The sequence below is a fragment of the Sorghum bicolor genome, chromosome 8 (genome assembly GCF_000003195.3).
Source record: "Sorghum bicolor cultivar BTx623 chromosome 8, Sorghum_bicolor_NCBIv3, whole genome shotgun sequence".
Lineage (NCBI taxonomy): Eukaryota > Viridiplantae > Streptophyta > Magnoliopsida > Poales > Poaceae > Sorghum > Sorghum bicolor.
The window spans coordinates 55568266-55594970 of NC_012877.2; the positions used below are offsets into that span (position 1 = coordinate 55568266).

Here is a 26705-nt window from a genome sequence, read left to right on the forward strand (position 1 = left end):
TAGTTTAGTGCATGAAAATTCTATTCATCTATAAGTTGAAGACAAAACACTTCATCCATAAAATATAAGAATTTTTTGTAAGTTTCCTAGGTGTCAGTCGCTTGAATTATGACTTTGTGTTTAGGCGATGTTTAAACTGCTCGTGAACATAGGATTTTAGGGGCGTTGGATGTTAATCTAGTAGCCACTAGCTGTTGCCTGAAAATAAGTTATATTTCAGACATTTTTTGTGTTCAATAGTTGGACATAAATGTAGGTCTCAAATTAGGAGTTACCCTAACTGCTCTAACGAAGGGAATACACAAATCCCCCTCTTGCTTAACTTTTCCCTAAAAATTCTTAAAATCCATATATTTGTGGAGAAAGGGAGTAAACAATAGTTTATCATGTTCTGGGCTTCCGCAGATGTGAGAGCGTTTTAGCTCGTTTTCTTGTACATTGACCTTGTAACTTGTAAGAGCGCTAGTGACCCAACAGATTCTTTTGCTTTCAATAAATCAGAACAAATTAAAAAGCCTTTGATCTATTATTCTTATCAGGTTTGTCACAATATAAAACAACCATAATACAAACTTGTGGTGCTAATAAGTATGGAAACTTAACAAACAAGTTTGGTGCACGGTGATCATGCCCTTTTATGATCTTGTTTATATTTAAACATGTTTACTAAAAAACTTACTCGTATTTTGATACTAAAAGGAAACCAAGCAAACCTGAATTATATACCTTGGATGATTGTTCAGGGAAAAAACTAGAGGATAAGGGTTTTTTTATCTTTCCCTTAAAAAGGAGTGAAAGTACTTCTAGATTATGGCTAACATTTTTAGATAAAGGAAAAAATGTTTCAACATCTTCACCAGCGAAGAATTAAAATGCATGCAGCCAAGTCTTATGAAGGTGTTGACTTTGTCTTTAGACAAACAGAAATATGATAGATAGACCTTACATAAAAAAGGAAAAAAAAAACAGACCTATGATTCATTGTGTTTTACACTGTATTTGTTCAAGCAGGAGAAAAAAACAATGTACATATATAGATTCATGTTTGTAAGATTAGTTATCTAGATCTATGGCAGATAAATCATATATACATATCAATGTTTTATAACTTTCATATGTTAGCGCTTTGTTGTTTCAATTGCGAACATCTCATGGAAGACCAAATCAACACAACGAAATTCATATACTATCTTTGAAGACAATCTAATAGCAATTTTTCATGTTTCCACCTTACAATCCTGTTATGTTGTGTCATAGTCTTCTTAACCTTGTCATCAATGTCAAAGAAGCAAAAAGAGGTACTCATTTAAAAATTACACATAACATGTTTTGAAAATTACGCGTAACTGCCAGTCCGGTTGGTCTAGTGCTCCTGCAGCACCCTGATGGCGTGGAATCGAACCCCTTAGGGGTGATTTCTGCTGGCAGAAGGGAAAAAAAATCTCCTAACCTGCCCTACGTTTCCCAAAGCACAGGTTGTGGATTGGCCCATTCACGGGGTTACAAACCCCTGTGTGTGTGTGCTGATAGAGTATGAGGTTCGGGGTTTTTTCCCGACCTTTGCATAAGAGGTCTTCTTAAACATAAAGCTCCGGGGCTATCTTCCGAGTTTTCTTTAAAAAAAAATACGCCTAACCATTTGCATTCTTTACGTTTAGTAACTCTTGTCTTCTTGGAGCAATAAATTTGGTGTCAACCTTTGAAGATGCAAGTATCCAAACAATACACCATTTGCGATTAATAATCCAGCCAAGAACTACGAATGAGTTCCATCACGGAGTTTGTACAAGTTCATACGGAATTTGCCCACACAAGGGCCTTGTTTAGTTCGCAAAAATTTTTCAAGATTTCCCGTCACATCGAATCTTTGGTCACATGCATGAAGCATTAAATATAGATAAAAATAAAAACTAATTGCACAGTTTATCTGTAATTTGTGTGATGAATCTTTTAAGCCTAGTTACTTCGTGATTGGATAGTGTTTGTCAAATAAAAACAAAAATGCTACAGTAGCCAAAAACCAAAGTTTTTGCTAACTAAACAAGGCCAAGACCAAACCGCCCTACATAAACGGAGGAAAGTCAAAAGTGTGCAGGCAATCAACGAGTGCCCGTAGGCCGTAGCGGTTCGCCAGCTCAGCAAGCCACCTCGGCCACCCAATCCCCCGGCCACGAAACGCGCCAGCTCAGCCGAGCTGCCCTCCAGCCCCACATGTCATGCTCACGTTCCGCCCCGCCTCGCCGAGAAGCAAAAGCGGCCTCCTCGCACCACGCGGCCCCACACCAGCCTCCACCACTGCTGGCGGGCCACAACGACACTGGGTCCCACATGTCAGTAACCGAACCCACGATAAAAATATGTACGAAACGCGGTAGCAGCCCTGCGCAGGAAATCCTGCGAGGTGGCTACTGCGGGGCCCACGCAAAAGTCCAAAATTTCTTCTTCACTTTTTTTTTTTCCCTTTCTTGGCGTCTTATCTCTTTCCTGCTCCGCTTCGCTTCGCTTCCCCACGCCACGCGTGTGTGTTCTTGGCAGCCACCCAATCCCGGCCTCGCGAAATCCGGCGCCAAATCCACCCCCCTCATCTTATCGTCAAATCGATCGCCCAGCCCGGCATGATGGCCCCCTCATCATCGTCGCCCCTGCCGCTGCGCCGCAGCAAAATGACCCTGCTTTAGTCCTCAAAAATCCTGCCTTTCTGGTGCTCTGTTTGGTTAGTTATATAGCGTGCCGCAGCGCGAGCTCCCGGAGACTCGATTCCGGTGTATCTCGAGGCTGATTCGGCTGGGTTAGGATTTAGGAGGCGAGGATTCTGGGCTGTGCAGGTGGTGTCTCGTGGAGGAAGGATTTCGTGGGAGGATTTTGATCGGGTTTGCGGAGAAGGGCGCGCCGTTTGGGATTGGGAGGAGCCGAGGGAGGTGATTGTTGCGTGGTTGCGTGCTTTGCTGGGAAGCTACTGCTGCGGCTGCCGTCGCCGGGATGCCGACGCACTTCACGCCGTCGCAGGCGCACGCGGCGTCGCACCACGCGGCGCACCACCACCACCACTCGGCGGCGGCGGCCGCGGCGGCGGTGGTCACGGCAACGGCCACGGCGCGGCTGCACGCGTCCGCCGCGCCGCCGGCCTCGGCGTCGGCCGCGGGGCTGTGCCCGCCGCACCTCCTCGCGGCGGCGTCCCCGGCCGTTTCATCCTCGGCCTCCGCGGCGTGCCCGCCCGCCCGCAGCCCCATCTTCGTCGGGCCCGGCGCGCCGTGGGCGCGGCAGCAGCCCCAGCGCGCCGCGGCGGCGGCGGCAGCGCTCGGCCCGGAGTTCCGACGCGCGCGCACCACCAAGACCATCTCCAAGCGCACCCGCGGCGGCGGCGGGGGCGCGCAGGACCGCGGGCGCGTGGCCTCGGCCGCCGCGGGCCGCTGCGTCGAGAAGCTGCTCCGCGTCGCGCCTGAAGATAGGCGAGGGCTTGGTTCGGCCCTCTCGTCCTTCCGGGGCGACCTACTTGGTCCTGAGGACTACTGCCAGGTCCTCCGGGAGCTCGGCGACAGGGATAAATCTGCACTCCGTGCGTTCGAGGTGTTCTATGCCGCGCTACCCTTAGTTGGGGGTGGTGCTGTTGACAAGGGAAAACTTCTGACTGCTGCCATCGGTGCACTTGGCAAGATGGGCAGGCCAGACCTCGCGAGGAGGGCTTTTGATAGTGGCATTGCAGATAGGTATGGCAATACGGTGTTTGCGCACTCTGCGCTCATCTCAGCTTATGCCAGGAGCGGGCTTGCAACTGAGGCAATGGGGGTGCTTGAGTCGATGAAAGGTGCAGGATTGCGGCCTACCACGGTATCATACAATGCGGTGATTGATGCATGTGGAAAAGGGGGTGTTGATCTTAGGTTCACACTCGGGTATTTCCGTCAGATGCTGCAGGATGGGCTCTGTCCGGATCGTAAGACGTTTAATTCACTTCTTGCTGCATGTAGCCGGGCTGGGCATTTGGAAGATGCTCGCACTGTCTTTGATGAAATGATCCATCTTGGTAGTGGGCGTGACATTTACACTTACAACACATTTGTCGATGCTATTTGCAAGTGTGGCAACATGGAGCTGGCTACGCAAGTTGTATTGGATATGGAAGCAAACAACATCAAGCCAAATGTTGTTACATATAGTACGCTTATGGATGGATTCTCCAAACTGGAGAAGTATGATGAGGCACTCAAGTTGCGTGAAAAGATGAAGTCTTTGGGAATTCAACTGGACCGAGTTTGCTACAACACCTTACTGGCCATATATGTGAAGACAGGGAAGTATGATGAAATAGCTACTGTGTGTGAAGATATGGAGAATTTGGGTATTGAGAAGGATACTGTTACTTACAATTCCTTGATTAATGGATACGGAAAGCAAGGACGCTTGGACATGGTCGCTTTCCTTGTTCAAGATATGCGGGCGCAAGGCGTAGCTCCTAGTGTGCTGACATATTCAACTTTGATAGATATTTATTCAAAGGCGGGAATGCATGGAGATGCATTTAATGTCTATTTGGATTTTAAGGAGTCTGGTCTAAAAGCAGACGTTGTTCTGTTCAGCTCTTTTATTGATACATTGGCCAAGAATGGTTTGGTTGAGTGTGCTTTGTCTTTGCTTGATGAGATGATCAAGATGGGTATCAAGCCAAATGTTGTAACCTACAACACAATTATTGATGCATTTGGCAAGTCGAAGATTCTTACTGAGGAGGATCCTGGTAACATGGGTATTGTTGGGGTTTATGGTGGCCAGATTGTAAGGGCCACTAATCCAGTGACAAGAGGAGGGCGCTCTGCAACTGATGTTCGGATGAGGAGGTCACAGGAATTATTTTTCATTCTGGAATTATTCCAGAAGATGGTCCAGCAGGGTGTACGGCCAAATGTTGTAACATTTTCTGCGATCCTGAATGCTTGCAGGTACATCTTCATCGTTTCATTGGAACCTTCAAATGCCAATAACCAATATTGTTGTGGCTCTTTGTATTATGCTAGTGTTTCTATAAAAATACACTCATGCACTGTGTCAGTCATAAATTCAACAATTGTCAGTGTGTTAACCAGGACATTAAACTGTTTTTTAACAGTTTGAACTAGATAACTTCAATATGGGATTTATGTTTACACTGGTTATACTTCAGCTTTCGTGTATTTCATGATTACACAAGATTATTTAACCAATATTTTTTTAATACTAGAAAAAAGCTATGTTAAATGTGTCCTTGTGTTATTCAAAACAAATAGCACAGAAGTGAAAGATGACACTGCAAATTTACGTAAGTGTGCCTCTTTAAGTTCTTTGTGGGTTCTAACTATTTGCTTCGTTCTTGTTCTTGCAGTCGCTGTAATAATTTTGAAGATGCAGCCCTTTTACTGGAACAGCTTCGCTTATTTGATAACTCTGTGTACGGGGTTGCATATGGGCTTTTGATGGGCCATCTGGAAGCTTGGTCTCAAGCACGGTCCCTCTTTAATCAGCTGGGCCGCATGGATTCTCCAACATCCTCTGCCTTTTATAATGCTCTTACAGATGTGCTATGGCATTTTGGCCAGGTAGGTTTACTCCTTAGTGTATACTTGGATTCAAGTGCAGTTATCATTGTTTATTAGGATTATGAGTTCACTATTTTTTTTTGTGATAATCTTGTTTTATACTGATAAATTATATTTTAGAAAGAAGACTATTCTATTTCATTTTTGGCAACTTCAATCATTTGTCATCTCTCAGTCTTCCAAGTTTCACTCTTTCTGTCGCATTAGTTATGTAAACGTTTTCCAAATAAGTACTTATGTTTATGTTCTTGGCCTTTTTCAGAGGCAAGGAGCTCAGCAAGTTGTGCTTGAAGGGGTAAACCGTCGTGTTTGGGAGAACACATGGGGTGATTTCTGCTTGGACCTGCACCTTATGTCATGTGGTGCAGCCCAAGCAATGGTACATGCATGGCTCCTGAATGTGCGCTCTATTGTCTTTGAAGGTCGAGCTATGCCTGAATTTTTAAGGTACTTGATCCTTGATTGTGCAAATCTGGAACTGTAGGATAGAATCTATTGGCTTTGCCTAAACTGACACAATGTTTTTTTGGTGTCTCTGCAGCATTCTGACAGGTTGGGGAAAGCATAGCAAGATAGCTGGTTCAAGCACTCTCCGTCGTGTCATTGAAGCATTACTCCTTTCAATTGGAGCGCCATTTCAGGTCGAGCGCTTCAACATCGGAAGGTTCGTGTCACCCAGTGCTTTGGTGGCTGCCTGGTTGAGAGAATCTGGCACCGTTAACATCCTCCTCCTCCGCAATGAGCGAGTGCAACATGCAAACCCGTCCAATCTGGTGCCGATGTTACAGGCGTTGCAGTTGTAGCCCCCTAGATCTCATCTCGTTGTCCGTGGTAGGGTTGGTTCTGTCACAAGAGTTTTTATATTCACCTTTGTTCAGAAGATTGTAGTGTATCATAGGCTCAGGGAATAGGTCACTCTATTAAATCCCAGTGTTTTAGGCCGTTTTAGCGATGAATGTAATGTTGTAAAATTGTCAGCCTGCCTTACAACTCCTTTCATCAAGATAAAAAGTGCAATTTCTTCACAATAGGAGCTCCATGACTGCTGACCTCGGACCCGTGCTTGGCTTCCTTAATTGCAAAGAAAAGCTCCTTACCTTGGGATGACGATTTGTCACGTCTTTGGTCAGTGATGCCCTTATTAAGGCCTTGTGTCTCTCTTTCGGTTTGTTTGATGAAAGCTACACCTGCCCATTGATGGTGACACATCCATCGCTTTCTCCCTTTGGCTCGTGATGGCTTTGCTGCTTTGTGTGATGCCAGCTTTGCTGAAGGTGCAAAGAGCATCTTCTCATCCATTAACAGCTTGTGGTTTGTGGCCCTTTCTGTGTGGCAACAGCTCAAGAGGCTGTAAAGGCTGGGAAAGAGTGGCGAAGAGGAGTGCAATGTGTTCTCTGCTGAATCAGATTTGCAGCTGTGGTCAATATCTGATGGTTCATCCTGCATAATTGGACTTGGAGATGGATACTTTTACATGGGGATTTGTCAGCCATGCAAATGGATCAAATTGGAGCTGGAGTTCTGAAACTTGTCTTTCCCTTCATCGGTTTGGATATTATTAAGTCATTGAAATGACATCTTGCTAGAGGGCAGGGTCAAAGAAATAATAAAAAGAATATCATTTGCTGTGTGACAATTCAGGCCAGAGAAAAAGAAAAGGGAACAGTGGTCCAGGTGTGCAATTGGTTGGGCATGCAATTGCGATCTGCAAATGTCCTTTTTGCTAGTTTGTTTATGTATCTTTCTAAAGAAAAGCTGATGTATGTATTCGATTAATTGAGCAAGGAAGGATCATAGCCCGTCTATCTGTGTGTTACCTTTTTTTTTTGTATGTTTACAAATACGGTTCAGTTACTTATCTTGTTATCCAAAATTTGTGTTAAATTTTTCACATAAAGTTTAATGAGAACTATCACAATTTTACTCCACAAACTTATAAAAGCACAGTTAATCAAGTTCATAATAGTGGCAGTCAGCAGTCCAAACTAGAAAAAAAAATCCCTTTTCACTTGATTTCTGTTTATGAGAAAATGATGAGTTTAAGTTGAACCGCAAACGTTTCATGGAAGCGCTTTAAAAGAAAGAATTGCGTCTGGGAGCAAAACACTACCAAGAAAAGGTTTGCTTCACATGGATGCAAAGCTAATGATTACTTGTGATCCAAACGTTTTGGAGGGAGGAATATGCGGTTGTGCGAGGAGGACAATATTGGGAAACCGTGCCAAACCAAAACACAACTGAAAGAGATTGGTCCACGGATTGACTATTTTGGGAGAAATCTTGTTCTTTTTTGCGCTAAACTTGTTACTGCTGGCTGTTCATCTGGACCGAGGTCCCCTAAAATCTAAAAATATTTCAAAGTTTCTAGTTACATCAAATCTTACGACGCATACATAAAATATTAAGTATAGATAAAAAAATAATTAATTATATAGTTTATCTATAATTTGTAAAACGAATCTTTTAAATCTAGTTAATTTATAGTTAGGTAATAATTGCTAAATAAAAATAAAAGTGCTACAATATTCTAAATTTTTTCACCTGAGAAAAATAAAATGGCTTGGAGAACAGTTCACTGTACCTGGACGTGACGGTTGACTATTCTAGCTAGTACGGCGCAAATTGTCATACAGAAATGTAAATACTACTCTATACGACTGAGTAAAAAACAGTCATGATTATCTATGAAATTTCAGGTTTTTTGCCAGTGCAACTGCAAACCGATGATAGAAAAATGCATATAAGACGTGTTTGGTTTCTCGCCACAAAGATGCCACGCCGAAGCCTAAGCGGTGCCACATAAAAGGTTACGTGTTTGGTTGGTAAAATAACTACGGCAGCCTTGTTTAGTTATCAAAAAATTTCAAGATTCTCCGTCACATCGAATTTTGCGACGCATGTATGAAGTATTAAATTTAGACGAAAACAAAAACTAATTACACAGTTTACCTGTAAATCACGAGATGAATCTAAACAAGGCGGCGGCCAAAAATAGGGCTACACCTTAGGCCTTATTTAGATCCATTTTTTTTTAGATTTTAACACTGTAGCATTTTCATTTTTATTTAACAAACGTTATCTAATGATAGAGTAACTAGACTTAGAAGATTCATCTTGTGATTTACAGACAAACTATGCAATTAGTTTTTTTTATCTATATTTAATTCTTCATGCATGTACCGCAAGATTCGTTGTGATGGAGAATCTTGAAAAGTTTTTGGTTTTTGGGTAAACTTAACAAGGCCTTAGGCCTTGCTTACTCGCTCCTAGAACCTAAAATTTTTCAAGATTCTTCGTCACATCAAATCTTTAAACATATGCATAAATATTAAATATAGACAAAATTAAAAACTAATTATATAATTTGTCTATAATTTACGAGACAAATCTTTTAAGTCATAGCCATCAACCATGGTTTGCTAGAAGCGGTCGGCAAGGCTACAATATTAGGTCTTGTTTAGTTTCGAAAAGATTTTGGATTTCGGCACTGTAGTATTTTCGTTTTCATTTGACAAATATTATCCAATTATGAACTAACTAGGGCTTAAAAGACTCATCTCGTGATTTACAGGCAAACTGTGCAATTAATTTTTGTTTTCGTCTATATCTAATGCTTCATGCATGTGTCTCAAGATTCGATGTGAGGCGGAATCTTGAAAAGTTTTTGGTTTTTGGGGTGAACTAAACAAGGCCTTATTTTCTCAATGCTCGACACCAACAAAAATAAAAGTTACATAACCAGTTGACATTTATGAGAAAGTTCAATTGACTGAAATTATAATCGTGATCCGCAAACTTAGTTTGAATTAAGGCATAAATAGAAACATGGCAGAAAGTTTACTTGGCGAAAGACATAGGGTTACTAACTACTTAGTATTTTTATAGTTTTCTTTTCTTCCTTTTTCATGTTTTCTCTCTCTCCATACTTTACGATGTAGTTTATTCTAACCGATTAAGCATTAAAATCCAAGCAACATGGAGTGGGAAAAGAGGTAGCTAGTCAGAACTTTGGCACATATGACATATCCTTTTTCTTTTACATCTGGCTTGGTTATGAGTAGTGTTAGATATGGGCATGGCTAGATGTTTTGGTTAAATTATATGTACAACACATGAAAAAGGGGCATGCTAATAAGGTTTCGTTTAGTTCGCAAAATTTTTTGGGTTCAGCTACCGCAACACTTTCGTTTGTATTGGACAATTATTCTCTAACTATGGATTAACTAGGCTCAGAAAATTTATCTCGCAAATTACATACAAACTATACAATTAATTATTATTTAATCTATATTTAATGCATGTATATGCCAAAGATTCAACGTAACGAGAAATCTTAAAAAATTTGGTTACTAAACAAGACCTAACAAACACAAGTGAAAAAAGTTGATCACAACTGTGGCATGTAGTTCCGGACACTTTGAGTGCTAATCAATAGGCATCCACAAAAGGACCCTATATACAGCAACAGAAGCAAATCATAAAAATGAGCACCAAAACAGAACTGGCAACACAAAAGTCATAAATCTATACAGTTAAAAGCCAAGATCTAACCCTAAGCCTATCCTAGATCCTAAAATTAGCAATACAGCACCAGGTGAGCAGAGGAGAGGAGGTGATAATAGAAATTCTTGTGATGTGTAGTAGTAGTACACCAACCAATTTGCACTAGTTGCCAATATTTTTTCTTCATCAGGATGACAACACAGGTTGGCACTGGCAGCAAGGTAGATGGATAGGGACAGGGACAGCCCCTGTGTGGATCAACACAGCACCCAAGGAAATATAGAAAAAGAAACTGAAAATTGCAGAAACAGAAAAAATTAGCATAAAATATTCTGGGATGGCTCCAAAATATCAAACACAAATTAAGACCAGATGCTTAAAATCCACTGGGAAGCCAGCAAGCAGCCCGGCACTTTTTTTTATTGCCAAGCTCACCAATCACAAAGAGGGGAACACTCAAGAACACCTCACCAAAGTCACCATTTCCCTCTATATCCTATATGGCATACATTTCTTTTTCTCTCCCTATCATTTATTGTACCCATTATTTATTACTAGTATTATTTTATTCAATCTCCATCTGGATGCGTGTGTGTGACTTGTGAGAGAGACAGATTCCACAGCAATTTGCTCCTCTTCCACGCACAGCCCAAGGCAAGAACTGCTCCCCGGAAAAAGATCGTATTTTCAGCCGGTTTCTGTCCGGCAAATCGCTGCCGGAGATCTTAGAACCGGAAGGCTCGAAGTTTCTGCTCCGTTTGCGTCGAATCTGCCTCGGGAAGCGGAGAAAGGAGCGGCCTTTCGAGCTCGTAGGGGCCGTCCCTCAGAAGGCTAGAGGGGACGCGGCGGCGGCGGTGGCGGCGGCGGCAGCTCTAGGGCGCTCGTGGAAGTCGGTGATGCCGGTTTGAGGTCAAGGCGGCCCCGGTGGTTTTGAGGAAGCCGGGCGGGGATGGACTCCAGCGGGGAGGAACTCCTGAAGAAGATCCGGGAGCTGGAGGTTGGGCAGGCGCAGCTCAAGCAGGAGATGTCCAAGCTAATACCCGGCGCCGGGGAGCGGCGACGCTCGCAATCCGTCTCGCCGCGGCGCGGCGCGCCGGTGCCGCCGCCACCACCGGCCAAGGGGAAGGCGGGGGCGCCAGGTAGGCGGCTGTCCGGGGGTTTTGAGGGCGGGCAGCGTGCGTGGGCCCGTGGGTCGGCGTCGTTCCCGCACTCATCGCCGCTGCAGCGGGAGGGCCGCGCCGCGGGCGCTGGAGACGCTAGCACCAGCGCTAGGCTGCCGGAGAGGCAGTACTCTAGGGTGCTGCAGTCACTGGGGCAGTCCGTCCACATTCTTGACCTCGACGGGAGGATCATATACTGGTTAGATTTCTGCTGCTTTACCGTCTTTTGATTTGCTTGCCTTCAACTTGCGAGCTTGACAAACATTCGAGGAAATGCAGTAGTGGGCATGTTGATTAAATATGTTGATTCTAGTGCCTGTAATGGAGTAAGTGACCGCATATAAGTTGTGACCAAAACGAAATGTATTTGAAGCTCTTGCAATAACAATCCTAGACTCTTGAGCAATTCTTGTGTGTCATTTTGATCTATCAATAACAAACATGTGATAGAGGTTGCAGTGGGATAGTGCGAATGACAATCTGTTACACTGTTAGCATTCTGTAGAACCCTAGCTCTGTAAGGATGTGCCCTTAATTTTCTGTGCGAAGTCACAGTAATGTAATGCTGGATAGGATGCCTAGACTTTGAACTGGTTCTGGTGATGAGCTTTGTACCCTGAAGTTCTACTTCTACATGATTAAACATATTGGTATAACTACAATATAACATGATAAGACACTTCATCTCTAGTTGTTGGTTGCTTGAGGGCCAACATTAAGTCACAAAATGCACCAGGAGCTCCCTACAAGATCAAAATTAGTTGAGTTGCATTTCTTATGTAAGTATTGACAGAATGTGCCCTTTGCGTCATAACATTTTTTTAAAATCTTGAAAATGCTACTTCTTTGCCCTTTAATCGAATAAACATTTTGGTTTGATAAGTGTGTGTGCTTTTTGCTACATAAGCACAATAGGTTCTTCACAAGTGTTCTTGATCCCATTTTGTTTTTGTTTGTGCTTCCTTTTTCACCATATTTTGTCATGTACTTTTTATGTAGGAATCAGTCTGCGGAGAATCTGTTTGGCTATCCTGCATCAGAAGCCCTTGGTCAGGATGCCCTAATGCTTCTGGTTGATTCCCATGACCACAATGCTGTAAATGACATCTTCCGACGTATTTCTATGGGTGAAAGTTGGACTGGGAAGTTTCCAGTTAAGAACAGGCAAGGAGATAGATTTTCAGCTCTTGCCACCAACACACCTTTCTACGATGAGGATGGCAGCTTGGTGGGTATCATTTGTGTTTCAAGTGATTCCCGCCTCTTGGAGCAAATATTTTGTAAGCCTCCAACCTCTGCAAGGCCCCAGTCAGAATCATCTAGGACATCTTGTGACGGGAGTTGCAGCAACACTAGTCGCAGAATCAATTTGTTGAACAAAAGTCCTTTTGATCCTCAGCTACCCCTGCAAAGCACTTTAGCTTCCAAGATAACGAATTTGGTAAGATGTTTTTTCATTATATGAAACAAAAGTTGTAGATGTACCACTACTTCATTTCCTAAATACAAAGTATTCTAGCTTATACAAATATTGTTCTTATATCATGCTGTCCTGCGAATTGATATGACTTTTGTCTCAATGGTCCATTTGTAGTTCAAATAGCGTTTACCAGCCATGCTATAATTTAGCATCATCTCAAAACAACTATAACTTATTATGGACTTAAATGTGGGTGCATGGTCATTTCTAGATGTACCATGATTGTTTTGCTAAATTCTAGAATGATAACTTTGGCACAACTTGTGTAGTAATCAGATATGATCTCTTTTTAGTATATATTCTTGTTTGTTGCTAGCATATTCCTTTTTGATTTTTAGAATAATAACACAGGCTACCAAGGTCACAAATAAAGTTCGTTCTCGGGTCAGGACAGATGAGAATGGCATAGAGCGGGAAGGTGGCAGTGGTGAGAGTCATTGCTCGGATCGTGGTGCAAAGGAAGAGCCAACATCTAGTGGAACAAATACACCAAGAGGGGATGCACCACATGGTCCCTTTGCTACAGAAGAGAACTCCCCTGGGAAATCAATGAACCCAAACAGCGATGAATCAGAAGGAAAAATAGCTCTGCACAAGATTTGGAGTACAAAAGCAGAGGCACTACTGAACAAGAAAGGGATATCATGGCCTTGGAAAGGGCGCGAAAATGAGGGACCTGATGAAAGGAATCATGTGATATTGCCGTGGTTGCATGGTGACCAAGAGAATGGTACGAATCATCAGAAGGTTTCTGATTCTAGCATAGTTCCAGATGCCCAAGGCGCTGAACACAACCAACCTAACAAAAATGAGGCATCAGGTTCCTGGTCCTCTTTCAACAATAACAGCACAAGCAGTGCAAGCAGCACGGGAAGCACTAATAGCAGTGCTCTCTACAAAGTTGATCATGAAGCGGATTGTCTGGATTATGAGATCCTGTGGGAAGACCTCGTCATTGGAGAACAAATAGGTCAAGGTAATTGCTTCTCCTTTTGTGAATGGTTGGTTGATCATATGGAAGTTTTTATTCATGGTTTCATATTTGTTTAGCCTAAAATAAAAGCAGCTTCATTTTTCTTTTGTGTCGTTTATTAATTCTTTGGCAGCATTTGGATTGTGCTCTTGTCTACATCCTTCATCTCCGAGTGGCTACTTTATCTCTAAATTTGTTGCATATTCTCTATTTCTAAAGAAAAGGGCTAGACAGGCACTACAGTTGAGATGTGAATATACCCACTTTGCCCCTGTTTGGCCTAGATCTCTTTCTAAGTTTATTAGAAGTGGAAACCATGTCCTCATGATGACAATTTAATCCTAAAGCCTTTTTTGGGTGGTGGTGGGGAGTAAATGGCTTGAAATATAAGGCTGAAATTTGAAACTTTGATGCTGCTACAGTCTGAACCTATGGAGAACTTTGATCACCAGTGTCCTCCTAAAACTTTATATACATATAATCTTCAGCGTTTCTTTTTAATAAGCCATGAATTTAACTTTGCCAAATAAGCCTTACCATAGGAATAATCTTCACTTGAGGTTCATATTAAAAAATGTGTCTTATGTGCAAGCTTGAAAGACATCCTACTAAAAGCACACTGAGGTGTACTGCGTACTGCTTTATGTTATATTGAATGTGTTTTAATCGTCCTCTGTTTAACTTTTACATATGCAGGCTCTTGTGGGACAGTATACCATGCTTTGTGGTATGGTTCGGTATGTTCTGTTGCATGACTCTTGCATTAATTACTAATCTTTGTTACTTTTGGTTTTAGCTTCATCATTCTTATGTGGCATGTTCTGGCAGGATGTGGCTGTTAAAGTTTTCTCCAAGCAAGAATATTCAGAAGAAGTGATACTGACCTTTCGACAAGAGGTAGATATCCATCCCCAGCTACAACTTCTGTACAGCTTATAACAGGTGGATATGCAGTTATTAATCCTGGAGCTGCAGAGTAATTATTAAGTTATGAACCAAAATCGAGAGAACTAAACAAATGAGATAAGTGGTTCAGTTTCAGGATTCCTGCTGAACCTACCATTTTCGTTGTCACCACTCACCAAATATATTGTTGTAGATAGACATAAAAAATAACATGCTCACAGTTCTTCATATATGTTTCTTTAGAGTTGATTCTGGAAAGTGGTAGTGAAGCCTGTGTTAACTTCAGATTTTGTGACTTTTATATCAAAGGTGGTGTACTTAATTACACTGATATCATTCATATGTGAAGGTATCCCTTATGAAGAAACTACGCCATCCTAACATACTGCTCTTCATGGGTGCGGTTACATCTCCACAACGCCTTTGTATTGTAACAGAGTATCTCCCTCGGTATGTCCCTACTTTTTTACAAGCGTACATGTTTGCAAGTGTTTGTTATTCTGTGGCATTTCCTCATGTTGCACATCTACTTGAGTTGAGCCAAAAAGTTTGTTTGCATCTGATTGAATGGTTTGATTACAACAATAGTTGCATAAGGAAAAGGAAAATTAAATTCAGAAATTCTAGGCTTTGTTTAAGTTGAGAAGTCATTGATATGCATACATTTTGCTGTTGGAAGTGGTGTATCGTGCAAAATCTATATTTAAGTAGGATTATGTAGTAAAATGCCTCTCTAGAAATCGAAGTATTTTGCCCAACCTTAGGGAATCTGGATGCATGTATAGAAATATAAAACCATAATGTCTAACCTAGGCGATACTGTCCCTGGTTCAAATTTCAAAATATATGCTGTTTATGATTCCTACAGATCAAACTTTTTTGACATTGACCATGGATATGTCTAGGATTATGCAGATTTACTATGTAAGATGTTGCTAGATTTATCTTGAAAATTACTTTCATAATGTTTAGTTATGTTTATTGGAGATCATATTTTCATAGAAAATGCTAGTCCAAGTGTCACTTATAGACTGTGTGTGCCCCAACTGTCTTATACTTCAAATCAGAGGGAGTATTCTTCATGGGTGATGTATGACAGCCGATCTATGAGATCCTTTTGCTTGGGTTGGTTTGGTTGCATGTTCAAAACACTGTCAAGCACCCAAACACCTTTTTTTTGGTTCATTTCCCTATTTTTGATCCTGTCTTTTCAAATGCAGTGGAAGCTTGTTTCGCTTACTTCAAAAGAGTGCTACCAAGTTGGATGTGAGACGACGTGTTCACATGGCTTTAGATATTGTAAGTGTATTTTGTCTTGGTATTATGACTCCATTATCCACATGATTCAGTGAATAGTTTGGGGCCAGCCAGTTCGTGCTTCATATTTGAACAAGGAACTGCCAATTCTCTAGCAAAATTTTCATCTTGTGTCTATGTATACTGCAATCCCTTAGTCATTGTTTTGTCTTTATGCAGGCAAGGGGCATGAATTATCTTCACCATTCCAGCCCACCTATCATTCATCGAGATTTAAAATCATCTAATCTGTTGGTTGACAGGAACTGGACTGTGAAGGTAACATTGGAGTTTATTTGTTTTCCAAATATTTTGTATTTCCCTGCTTGCCTCTTCTCATTTCTTCTTACTCAATCAGGTGGCAGACTTTGGTCTTTCACGTCTCAAGCGTGAAACTTTCTTGACAACAAAAACGGGAAAAGGAACAGTAAGTTCAAGCAAAGCTTAATTTCAGATGTATCAAATGTGATTGGTTTAAAGTTTTACTCTGTGTTATTTTCTGTGTAACTTATTTGATGCGGCTTTCCTATCCAGCCGCAATGGATGGCGCCGGAGGTGTTGCGCAATGAACCTTCCGATGAGAAGTAAGCTGTGGACAATCTTAATCGAAGGAAGTTCCTCTTATCACATCTGTATATTTACTAATATTTTCTTTATGGTGCTAATGTAGGTCTGATGTGTATAGTTATGGGGTTATCCTGTGGGAACTTGTTACTCAGAAGATACCGTGGGAAAATCTGAACTCGATGCAGGTACATTCCTGTTGTATATTTTGTGTTAGTTATTAATCTTTGAGTTTGACCATACATTTGCTTACAACTTGTGACCATGATACTGTGAGCTTAAGAGCATTATTTGCTGCAGCAAATTCTAAACAAGGATAAAATAGTTAAAAGTAGTAACAAAGTAATGTAACAAAGTAATGAATTTTTTAAGCAAGCAATGATAATGTAGTTATTTTCTCATTTTGGGTTGGCTACTGACATGATGGCCTTGTTGACTGCTTCTAGATTTTCCTTTTAGGTCTCGGCTACTGCTAGTATAACTGGTTACTTTTAAAATTATAACTACTCAAATTGCAGGGTTTGTGGAGCACACTTTTACCCAGTAATTCTTTTAAGATAATGCTTATATTCATAGTTTTGACAATCCCTGTATATTAACTGTCAAGGGTGTATTCCTATGTAGGTCATTGGTGCAGTAGGTTTTATGAACCAAAGGTTGGATATCCCAGATGAAGTAGATCCTCAATGGAAATCAATTATCCTGAGCTGCTGGGAAAGGTACTTACTGTTTATCCCTTCTGTTTGTACTGCTTTTAAGAAAGGATAAATTCACAGACTAAGGACTAATGAACCTCAGGACTAATGAACCTCAGAAGCTATAGTACTATTCCTGTTAACGATTGCCCTTGCTATGAGCAGCGACCCACAGCAACGGCCGTCATTCCAAGAGCTTCTGGAGAGGCTCCGAGAGCTGCAGAGGCATTACGCCATCCAGCACCGGAACACAAAGAACAGCATCGAGGAGTGACGAATGCAATGCAACTCCCAGAGCGCGGTGGGCTTTGCTTTGAAGCATTTTGCGAGTGACCAAGCTGAGTGAGCGGCATGTGTCAGATCTCGAGAAGGGCCTGAACCTCCTGTACTGTATGGTTTTGCTTCGCCGAAACAGCTAAGGCTGGAAGAAGTTTGTTGTACAGACGAGGGTACCTTCTGTCTTCTTTGGTTTTTCCTTTCCTCCCCAGGGCAATTGTGACTGTAATTTCTGGGTGCTGACAGCAAAGGTAGTAGGGTAGCGAGTGAGTAGTGACTGAGCTCCGGATTGCTGGCGCCTTTGGGTTCTTCTGATTCGTGGCAATGCAAATGCGTGGTTAACAATAACATCCAATCCGGGCTTGAGTTTTCTGGCAAGGGCATGATGATCTGTAGGTTGTTTGTTCTGAGTTTCTGACAACAGTGGTGTATTGTATACATGTGATCGATTGTGATCATGCGTGAGTTTAATCGATGTACTCGTGAAATCGACTCTTTTTTGCTTCATTCACATAATCGGTCGTCAGACTTGCCGTCAGGATTTTTTTTAACTCTGTTGGAGACAAAACGGAACATTGGGATTTTGGTTCTGGGCTTCTTGCCTTTTTTTGCTGAGCGTCTGAGCTACATATGGTTTTGTACTTTTGTAGGAGTACCAGTACTGTTTGCTTGACTCATAATATGTCGTTTTTTGCAAGGTTTGTGTAAAATAAAAACAACACTTGCAAGGTTTGTGACTTTTGTATTATCGAAAGAAAAGTAAGCGCGAGGCTGAGAGCAAAGCACCGGCCATGGCTTCGTTAGCAAAGTGGTCGAAAAGTATGCTGACGCTGGAATACATTAGAGCATCTCCAAGTAAAATTATATTCTAAACTACAAAATTTAGTCATTTTGTAAAATAAAAAATTCGTTCAAAACGTAGAGTTTCATAATAATCTTCGTATAGGAAACTTGCTATTTTAGGCAGTAAGGACGCCGTGTTATTTATGACAAGCGAAAGTCTAGGAATAACAAACTAGATAGCACACCTATTTGACTTTAATTTTTACTTTAAAAATCTAAAAATAGCTTAGATAATATAGATGCCATATTTGGAGTTGCTCTTAGACCGCGAGGATGCAGCATGTGCTGTTCCGTTAAAAAGTTGAAACTCTTACAAAACAAGTTTACTTGCCAAACCGGACACTGCGGATTAAAAAACAGGATATACTCCGGTTTTTCCAACCTTTAAAAAATATGGTTGCTGCACTATGGCCCCAAAATGATCAGAAATAAATCTAAATCTAAATCTATATCTATACCAAATAATAATAATAATAATAATAATAATAATAATAATAATAATAATAATAATAATAATAATAATGAAATGAAATTTCAACTTATTTTTTCTTTTTTTGAGTGGACCTATTTTTTCTTTTGTTTGGCCCTTTCACTCATTTTCCCATTCAAGGTCCACTCGCTGTGTCAAACCCACTCCACTCGGTCTCCACTCGAGGCCCACTCGTCGTATCCAGCCCACTCCAGCTATGAAAAATATGATATTGCATATATTAGAACAATCTAGCAAGACAAAAAAAATATAAAAAATAAAAAAATCGTGAAAATGTTGTATTTCATATATTAGAATAATCTGGCAAGATAAAAAGAACCCCATAAAAATATGGTAGTGCATATATTAAAATAATCTTGCATATATTATACTCCCTCCGTTCCAAATCATAAGTCGCTTTGACTTTTTTGGTTCATCCGTTTTGATATGTATATTATATCTAGATGCATAGCAAAATGGATATATCATAAAAGTTAAAGTAACTTATAATTTGAAACGTAGGGAATATGTAATAATGTTAAAATACATCTTCCGTTAGATTTGCCAGCTTACTTCTCTAATATATGTACCAATAGAGAAATTAATTCTCTACTTTTTCTGTTGGTATTTTCTATTTCCCTGGTGGTTATTCGAGCCTTCAGTAGTGTCCGGATCAAAATAGGCACAGTTTGAGAGGAATCAAGTAACTCAGTTGACAAGTCTTAATTTCTAGTTGTGTAAACTTACTCTCATTCTCTTTCGATTTGCAGTCCTAGTGGCTATCCAGTTGTCTTAATTTCTAGACGTATGTCTTTGAAGGACATGTACTTGGATAAAATTTATTTTCTACCTTTTAAAATATGACAATGGCTACTGCCTCCTCTTCAGGCTTCAGTTGGGTTATATAATCACCAAATGGTATATAGATTTAAAAACTCTATAAAATAGAATTTTAGTTGATATAAACTGCGGCTGCTATATATGTTCACCCACTCGCCTAGGGACAAATCTAGAAAAATATTTAGAAAGACTTCTTCTACCTTGAGGCACTTTCAGCCTCTTCTTGAAGTGTATCAATGACAAAAATTTGTAGGAGGAAGAGGGGGAGGGGGGGGGGGGGGAGGGCTCTATGGGTTCGACGGCTGTAGGTGTGCTGGAGCCTCAGTAGCCCCACCGCTGGCTCGGTGCCTGCACTTACCCCTCTTATTCGTGTGTCTCTACCAAACAAATATGCAAGTCAATGATGACGGGCCATATAATTTATTTTAGGTTGGATTAAATCTAATTAATAAATTCAATAAAAATAGGTAATTTATTACTATTGATATGAGAATCATATAATAAACCATGCGTTCCGTTATACCGCATGGATATTTTTGCTAGTGAATTATAATATCCTACTGGTTCACTCATGGTACAACAAACGCTCGAACATCATGGCTGAGATCACCGCTCCATCGTGCCAAACATTTTCTCCTTTTACCTGCTGATAGCAAAATATGATCAACTCGAGACACGCAAGGACTATAGTCGTCGACATGACGTCGAAGCTCGGTCGCTGATCTGGACCTCCCCTCCTTTCACTGCGTGTCTCGACGACTGCTCGGGCGATCAAACCAATGTGAAATCTGACTTGTGCCATACCTTGGGGATCTACCAAGGAAAGTTTTATCTGCCACCATCGTGATTTAGGCTTCCAAAAATTTTTGTTTTTAAGGTCCCGTAGCACTTTCGTTTTTATTTGATAAATATTGTTCAATCATGGAGTAACTAAGCTTAAAAGATTTATATCACAATTTACAGTCAAACTGTGCAATTAATTTTAATTTTCATTTATATTTAATGTTTCATGTGTCGCAAGATTCGATGTGACGGAGAATCTTGAAAAATTTTTGGGTAGTTTTTAGGAACAAGGCCTTAATTGGCCCATCAGTAACTACGCCCGGTTCGTCGGTAAAAACAAGCTGAGGAAATATATATATATATATATACTTATATATGCCCGTTTTAGTTTGACCTGTAGTTTCGCCGCACGTACGAAACTGATGACGCTCCGCTGCAGGTCGCCTGTCTATATAAACATGTAAATGCACGCGAGATGAGTGATACCAGCGAATGAATCCCAGCAGCAGCAGCAAGCCAGTTGTTTCATACACACGGAAATTCTCTCTCGTAGCTCGATCGATCGACATGGCTGCCGCCAGTGCGAGCAAGACGAGGAAGAAGGCGATCCTTGTGATCTTCATCTGGGCCGTGGCCATGCTCTTCTTCATGGCCGCCATCCACCCCAACGGTAAATTAATTCATCTTTTATTTATAGCATGCATATGCATATGAAAGAAGAATTTACTACTACTACATTGAAAAAACAGTATATAGACGATCAGGTGTGTGTTTGTTTTCACCATTTTCTCGATCTTTTGTTTTCCACTGGTAGCTGATTTTGATTTTGTTTGTTTGTTTACGTACATACAGTACTCACGGCCGCCGACGAGGTATACTGCATGTGCTGCGCTGACAGAAGAGAGTGTGAACAGGACCCGACCTGCTGCTATGACGGTTGCTGCCGCATCAGACCTTGAGAGGCATCACACACACCCCCCTGGCCTGCTGGCCATATGCATGCTGCTGCTGCTGCTGCCGTCGTCGTTTGGCTGATGCTTGTTAGCTGTTGCGTACTGTTACAGCACGGCGTACGTGCGTGTTCAACTTTTCAACATCCTGAGTGTGTCCTGCTAGGAATTGAGGATGTGGTTATATATGAATGAATGAATAAAAGCCAGCAGCGGCCCTGAATGTACAGGGTATATATGTTTGTCATTTTCTGCTTTAATTTATTCAAAATCAAACCTTTTACCTTCAACTAGTTGCTAGTTTCTTTCTTTTATATAGAAATTATTAACAGCTGTGAGTACCGAATGACCCATGAGAAAAAACGAATTGGACCATTAAAAATTTAAACTGGGATTGAGCTAGGGAAGGCTCGGGGGCCTTGTTGAGCCTCTCGAGCCATGGGCATGCTCTTGACTTCTGCCCGACTCGTACCACACGACACGCGCGTACCCGATGGTTATAGCCCCTGAGCGATCTTGGAGGGATTGGTCGGGGTCTGCCGGTCGGGAGTCTCTCTCAGGGACTTACATACCCCTATGTTTGACTCTCGTCCGAGCCCTTTGTGGCCTTCTAGGTCAAGTCTATGATGATGATGATGATGAGGGCTGAGCTTGATCATATGTGACTGGGCCAATTGTCGTGGTGGCAACCTCTACCGAAGAGTCGTTCTAGGGGCACCAGAGCTCTTGGTCAGGGTGCTTGGCTTTGCGGCCGAGCATCGGTAGATCAGAGTGCTACGCCGAGGGGAGCCTGACTGAGGGCCCGTTGAGCCCGTTAGGGAGGTGCTGGCTCTGAGACTATGGGGGCATCCTTCTTACCTTGTCCTGCCATGGGTCGAGCAATATGGTGGGGTGTCTAGGCCTAGGCTCTATGTCGATCAATTGCTCGGCATCCTACGCCCTTTGGATGGCCTGGTAACAGGACTCCGTGGCTCAGGCCACACGCAATGGCAATTGGGTGCAGCCTACACACTGAGCTTGGGGAGCCCTCATTAGACCGACTGCTTGTGCCCTCTGGTCTGACCTTGGACGTACCAGAGGAGCATTTTGTGGCTGCCTGTCGGTCGCAATGTTTTCAGATCGGACGACTAATCGCAATTAATCGCGATTAGTCGTCCTTATCGTAACTGCGTGCTCGATAAGTTCTGTCGATTCGATCAGGTCGATCAGAAACCTTATCGTCCGATTAGTCGCGATTAGTCGTCCGATAAGTGCAGTCGGACGATAAGTTGGGCCAGTACAGGAATATTGTATTTAGGCCTGTAGGAAGAAAATTTGGCCCACCTTAAGCCGGCCCATTAGGGTAAGGAAAGAATAAGGGCTTCTCCAGTGGGCTTTGAAAACCGACTCAATGGGCTGAGGTGGCACTCGGTGAGTCGACTCATGCCCATTGGAGACCACCGACTCATAAAAGGTGTCAGGAACCGATTCAAAATCTTGAGCCGATTCATAGAGATTAAAAAAGTATTTGTGATACAGTGCCTCAACGGCCAACCAGCCAACCACCCAACCGTTACCCAACCCACTAGCCGTTGTTCATTGCTCTATATATGAATATGCACAAGTAGCTCCACAAAATACACTTGCTCCCTCCCTATTTCACAAAACACCAGCAGATATACAAATAAACTCTCCTATCCATTTGAGAGAACACAAGCATGGACCCATCTTCTACTGGTGGCTTCACAAATTTGTTGAACTCTTCAACCTCAAGCCCAGAATTCCAAATACCACAAAGTGGCTACAACCAGCAATATCCAAATTTCCATCAACATCATTTCGACCATGATTTTCGACCACCACCATGTAGACCCATTCAGCAGCCCCGTTATCAACATCATTTCAATCCTTTCGGGGCTCAACTGGGATTTCAACAGTTTCGTGGAACATCAAGCTACCATGGTACTCCTTACCATGAAGGTTTGATGCAGTTCCAGCAAGGAAGTTTCAGAGCTACTATGGCTGCTGATCCATCATCTCCGGTTGGATCAGGTGGCTTGTTTGGAGGCATTGGTGGTAGTGGTTCCCGCGCTGATGAATCTGAGTCTCCCATTTCTGTTCCACAGCCATCACATGGGGTTCCTGTTATCAATGAAGAGCAAAGTGAGAGCAGTCCAGAGGAAGGAAATCAAAAATCTGGGCGCAGATTGTGGAGTAAGCCTATGAACCTAAGGCTAGTACGTGCATGGCTCAACAACTCCAATGATCCAATACAAGGCATTGATAAGAAATATGATCACTACTGGAAAGATGTCGCCAAAGAATACAACAAGCATTCACCTAAAGAAGAGCGAAGGTCAGCGGCCGTGTTGAAAAATCACTGGAATAGGTATGCACCTATAGTGATGAAGTTCAATCATTGTTGGAATAGAATGCAAAATGCACATGCTAGTGGTGAATCGGATGATCAAATAATGGTGAGAGCTCATGCAGTTTTTAGCAATGAAAATTCCGACAAGCCATTCCTATTGGAATATTGGTGGAGAGAAGTGAAGGGGCAGCCTAAATGGGATAGAGTATACCCACCAATAGAGAATAAAAGGACAAAGTTAAATGCATCTGGGGCTTATACCTCTTCTTCAAATCAAGATACAGACGAAGCTAGTGCTGAAGTGCATCGTCGCCCTATTGGCCAAAAGGCAGCAAAAGCACAAAAAAAAGGAAAAGGGAAAGTATCATCACATTGTTCAGAAGGCTACCTGTCAAATGATATAGTGAACTCTTTCAATGATTTCCAACTGAAGAAGTTACAAGCAATTGAAAAAATGGCTGAAGCAACAAGTGAGCATGCTAAAGCCATCGCTAAGCAAGCTGCAGCAAATGAGGAGAAGATAAGGGACAAGAAATTGAACAAATACCTAAAGCTAGTCACTGTCGATACGGCAAGTTTTAGTGCTGAACAAAAGGCTGGACATGACATTATGTTGAAATGCTTAACTAAGGAATTGTTTCCTGCAGATGAATCTTAGATGAACTTTGTAGTTTTCCTAGTATTTATGCATGTATTTCTGCATTAGTTATGGCATTGTGCCATTGTATCTTGTCTCAGTATCAGTCAATGTACCTTGTCTAGTTATTAGTTATGGCATTGTATCTTCTCTAATTTAAAGTAATGGAAGTTTGTTTACCTTTATTCTGTGAACTGATAAAACACAGGGCACAAAAGCACACAATGCCCTGCATGAAAAATGTCAGGTGTTAGCCCAGCTTTTATTGTCTAGAAAGTTGTGAAGTAGCTATCAAAACTAGCTGTTGGAAAGTAGCTGTTAAAAACTAGCTGTTGGGAAGTAGCTGTTAAAAACTAGCTGTTGGGAAGTATCTAAAACTAGCCGTTGGACTTGCTTCTGTTACTAGTGGTTGTGCTCTGTACCACTATAAAAGTTACATACTACCTCTACTAGACACACATCCCCTATCCCACCCCACCCCACCCTGCAGCAACATTCAGCCACACAAATGGACTCAGATTCAGACTCCCATTCCAACTCTTCTGAAGAGTCATCTAGCCCTTCTCATGCTCTTCCACATATTCCACCTATTGAGGCCATTTGGGAATTTATCAATGATCCAATTGAAGAAAAGATTGTAGCACAGATTGCAGCTCAAATAGAAAAGCAAGAGAGAGGTGAATCGAGTCAACATCAAAGGCTTTCTCGAAGGTACATTGTGAGAGATCGTGAAGCTGGGCAGAATCGGTTGATTAGAGACTACTTCTCCACCAATCCAGTGTATACCGATGAGCAGTTTAGGCGTAGGTATCGAATGAGACGCCATTTGTTTCTTCAAATTGTGCAAGCACTCAATGATTGGTCACCTTACTTTCAACAAAGAAGTGATGCCACTGGTAAGTTAGGTTTCTCACCTTTGCATAAATGCACGGTTGCTATGCGGATGTTGGCATATGGAACTTGTGCAGACATGTGGGATGAAAATTTGAGAATTGCTGAAACTACAATCATTGAATGCTTGAATAAATTCTGTGAAGGAGTGATAGCCTTGTATGCTGAGAAATACCTTAGAAGGCCTAACATAGATGACATTCAGAGATTGCTTCGAGTGGGGGAAGCTCGAGGTTTTCCAGGAATGTTAGGAAGCCTTGATTGTATGCATTGGCAGTGGAAGAACTGCCCGGTGGCATGGAAGGGGCAATTCACTCGTGGTGATTATAAAAAGGCCACTGTCATGCTAGAAGCTGTTGCTTCCCATGATCTCTGGATATGGCATGCCTTTTTTGGTACTGCAGGATCAAATAATGATATTAATGTGCTGAATCAATCAACAATATTCACAGAAGTATTGCAAGGGAGAGCTCCAGAAGTCCAGTTTGTGGTTAATGGCAATGTGTACAACATGGGCTATTATCTAACTGATGGAATTTATCCTGAGTGGGCCACATTTGTGAAATCATTACCTAAGCCTTTAAGTGAGAAGGATAAAGTTTTTGCCAACAAACAGGCAGAAGTAAGAAAAGATGTGGAATGTGCATTTGGTGTCTTGCAAGCTCGATTTGCTATTGTACGTAACCCAGCTCGTATGTGGACTAGGGAAGCACTTTCTCAGATCATGTATGCTTGTATTATATTGCACAACATGATCATAGAGGATGAACGGGATTCTTATGGGGCTCGCAATGATCACGTCTATGATCAGACAAACTCCACTGCCTTGGTCAATTATCAGCATGGGCCCATTAACGAGTTTGCTAAGATGCTTGAGATAAACACAGCCATTCATGACAGGTCTATGCATCGTCGCCTGAAGGCTGACTTGACAGAGCATATATGGCAAAGATTTGGAAGTACACAAGATCAGGATACAGACTAGTCTATCTTATAGAATAATCTATCCAACTTGTTTTTCAATCAATCAATTGTGTACGCACTTGTTCTTAAGATGCAAAATAAATGGCACTGTCTCATTTATTTTCAATTTTCCATTTTTTTATGTGCCAACATTCAGTGGTTCAATCATTTTAGAAAAGAAACAAAAAAAAATCCAATATTCATAGTGTACAAGATAAACATTGGTACAAATGCATAAATCGAATTTAATAGATTGATACCCACCTGCCAAAACCGTAACAGATCGGGAGCAGCTCACCTCAACGCGGGCGAGCGGAAGCATCCTCCTGCGACACAGCAGCCGGCGGAGCCTCGACCTCCATGTACGCAGCCGAACGCGACATCGGGAGCAGCTCACCTCAACGCGGGCGAGCGGAAGCATCCTCCTGCGACACAGCAGCCGGCGGAGCCTCGACCTCCATGTACGCAGCCGAACGCGACGTCCAACTGCTCCTTGATGCAGCGCTCCGCTTGCAGTCCATGCCTCGCCGTGCCGCCATGGACGGTCCTCGTGTGT

General features: G+C 42.0%; 4 protein-coding genes across 4 annotated transcripts; all 4 read left to right on the top strand.

Annotated features, from left to right (window-relative positions):
* LOC8068842 (pentatricopeptide repeat-containing protein At2g31400, chloroplastic) lies at positions 2460-7375 on the top strand. The gene is made up of 4 exons (XM_002442279.2): positions 2460-4937; positions 5357-5570; positions 5833-6017; positions 6112-7375. The coding sequence occupies exons 1-4, from the start codon at positions 2980-2982 to the stop codon at positions 6371-6373; spliced, it is 2619 nt and encodes an 872-aa protein (XP_002442324.2). The 5' UTR covers positions 2460-2979; the 3' UTR covers positions 6374-7375.
* On the top strand, positions 10458-17974 carry LOC8068072 (RGS domain-containing serine/threonine-protein kinase A). Its single transcript, XM_002442280.2, has 13 exons — positions 10458-11432; positions 12233-12674; positions 13065-13689; positions 14383-14423; positions 14515-14583; positions 14942-15042; positions 15813-15891; positions 16069-16167; positions 16247-16315; positions 16423-16472; positions 16559-16640; positions 17077-17171; positions 17313-17974. The coding sequence occupies exons 1-13, from the start codon at positions 11023-11025 to the stop codon at positions 17419-17421; spliced, it is 2271 nt and encodes a 756-aa protein (XP_002442325.1). The 5' UTR covers positions 10458-11022; the 3' UTR covers positions 17422-17974.
* On the top strand, positions 23306-24316 carry LOC8068073 (glutathione S-transferase T3). The gene has a single exon (XM_002442281.2). It carries the CDS (start codon positions 23306-23308, stop codon positions 24314-24316), a length of 1011 nt encoding a protein of 336 aa, XP_002442326.2.
* LOC8068074 lies at positions 24804-26171 on the top strand. Its single transcript, XM_021466096.1, has one exon. The coding sequence runs from the start codon at positions 24804-24806 to the stop codon at positions 26169-26171; it is 1368 nt and encodes a 455-aa protein (XP_021321771.1).

What these genes read in the sequence shown, in the direction of transcription:
- LOC8068073 (XM_002442281.2), top strand. Translation starts at nt 23,306, where the DNA reads ATGGCTGCTGATCCATCATCTCCGGTTGGATCAGGTGGCTTGTTTGGA.
- LOC8068842 (XM_002442279.2), top strand. Translation starts at nt 2,980, where the DNA reads ATGCCGACGCACTTCACGCCGTCGCAGGCGCACGCGGCGTCGCACCAC. An exon ending in TGCTATGGCATTTTGGCCAG is followed by an intron (nt 5,571 to 5,832) that starts GTAGGTTTACTC and finishes GGCCTTTTTCAG; the next exon opens with AGGCAAGGAGCTCAGCAAGT. An exon ending in GCTATGCCTGAATTTTTAAG is followed by an intron (nt 6,018 to 6,111) that starts GTACTTGATCCT and finishes GTGTCTCTGCAG; the next exon opens with CATTCTGACAGGTTGGGGAA.
- LOC8068072 (XM_002442280.2), top strand. Translation starts at nt 11,023, where the DNA reads ATGGACTCCAGCGGGGAGGAACTCCTGAAGAAGATCCGGGAGCTGGAG. An exon ending in TGGAGAACAAATAGGTCAAG is followed by an intron (nt 13,690 to 14,382) that starts GTAATTGCTTCT and finishes TTACATATGCAG; the next exon opens with GCTCTTGTGGGACAGTATAC. An exon ending in ATGCTTTGTGGTATGGTTCG is followed by an intron (nt 14,424 to 14,514) that starts GTATGTTCTGTT and finishes ATGTTCTGGCAG; the next exon opens with GATGTGGCTGTTAAAGTTTT.
- LOC8068074 (XM_021466096.1), top strand. Translation starts at nt 24,804, where the DNA reads ATGGACTCAGATTCAGACTCCCATTCCAACTCTTCTGAAGAGTCATCT.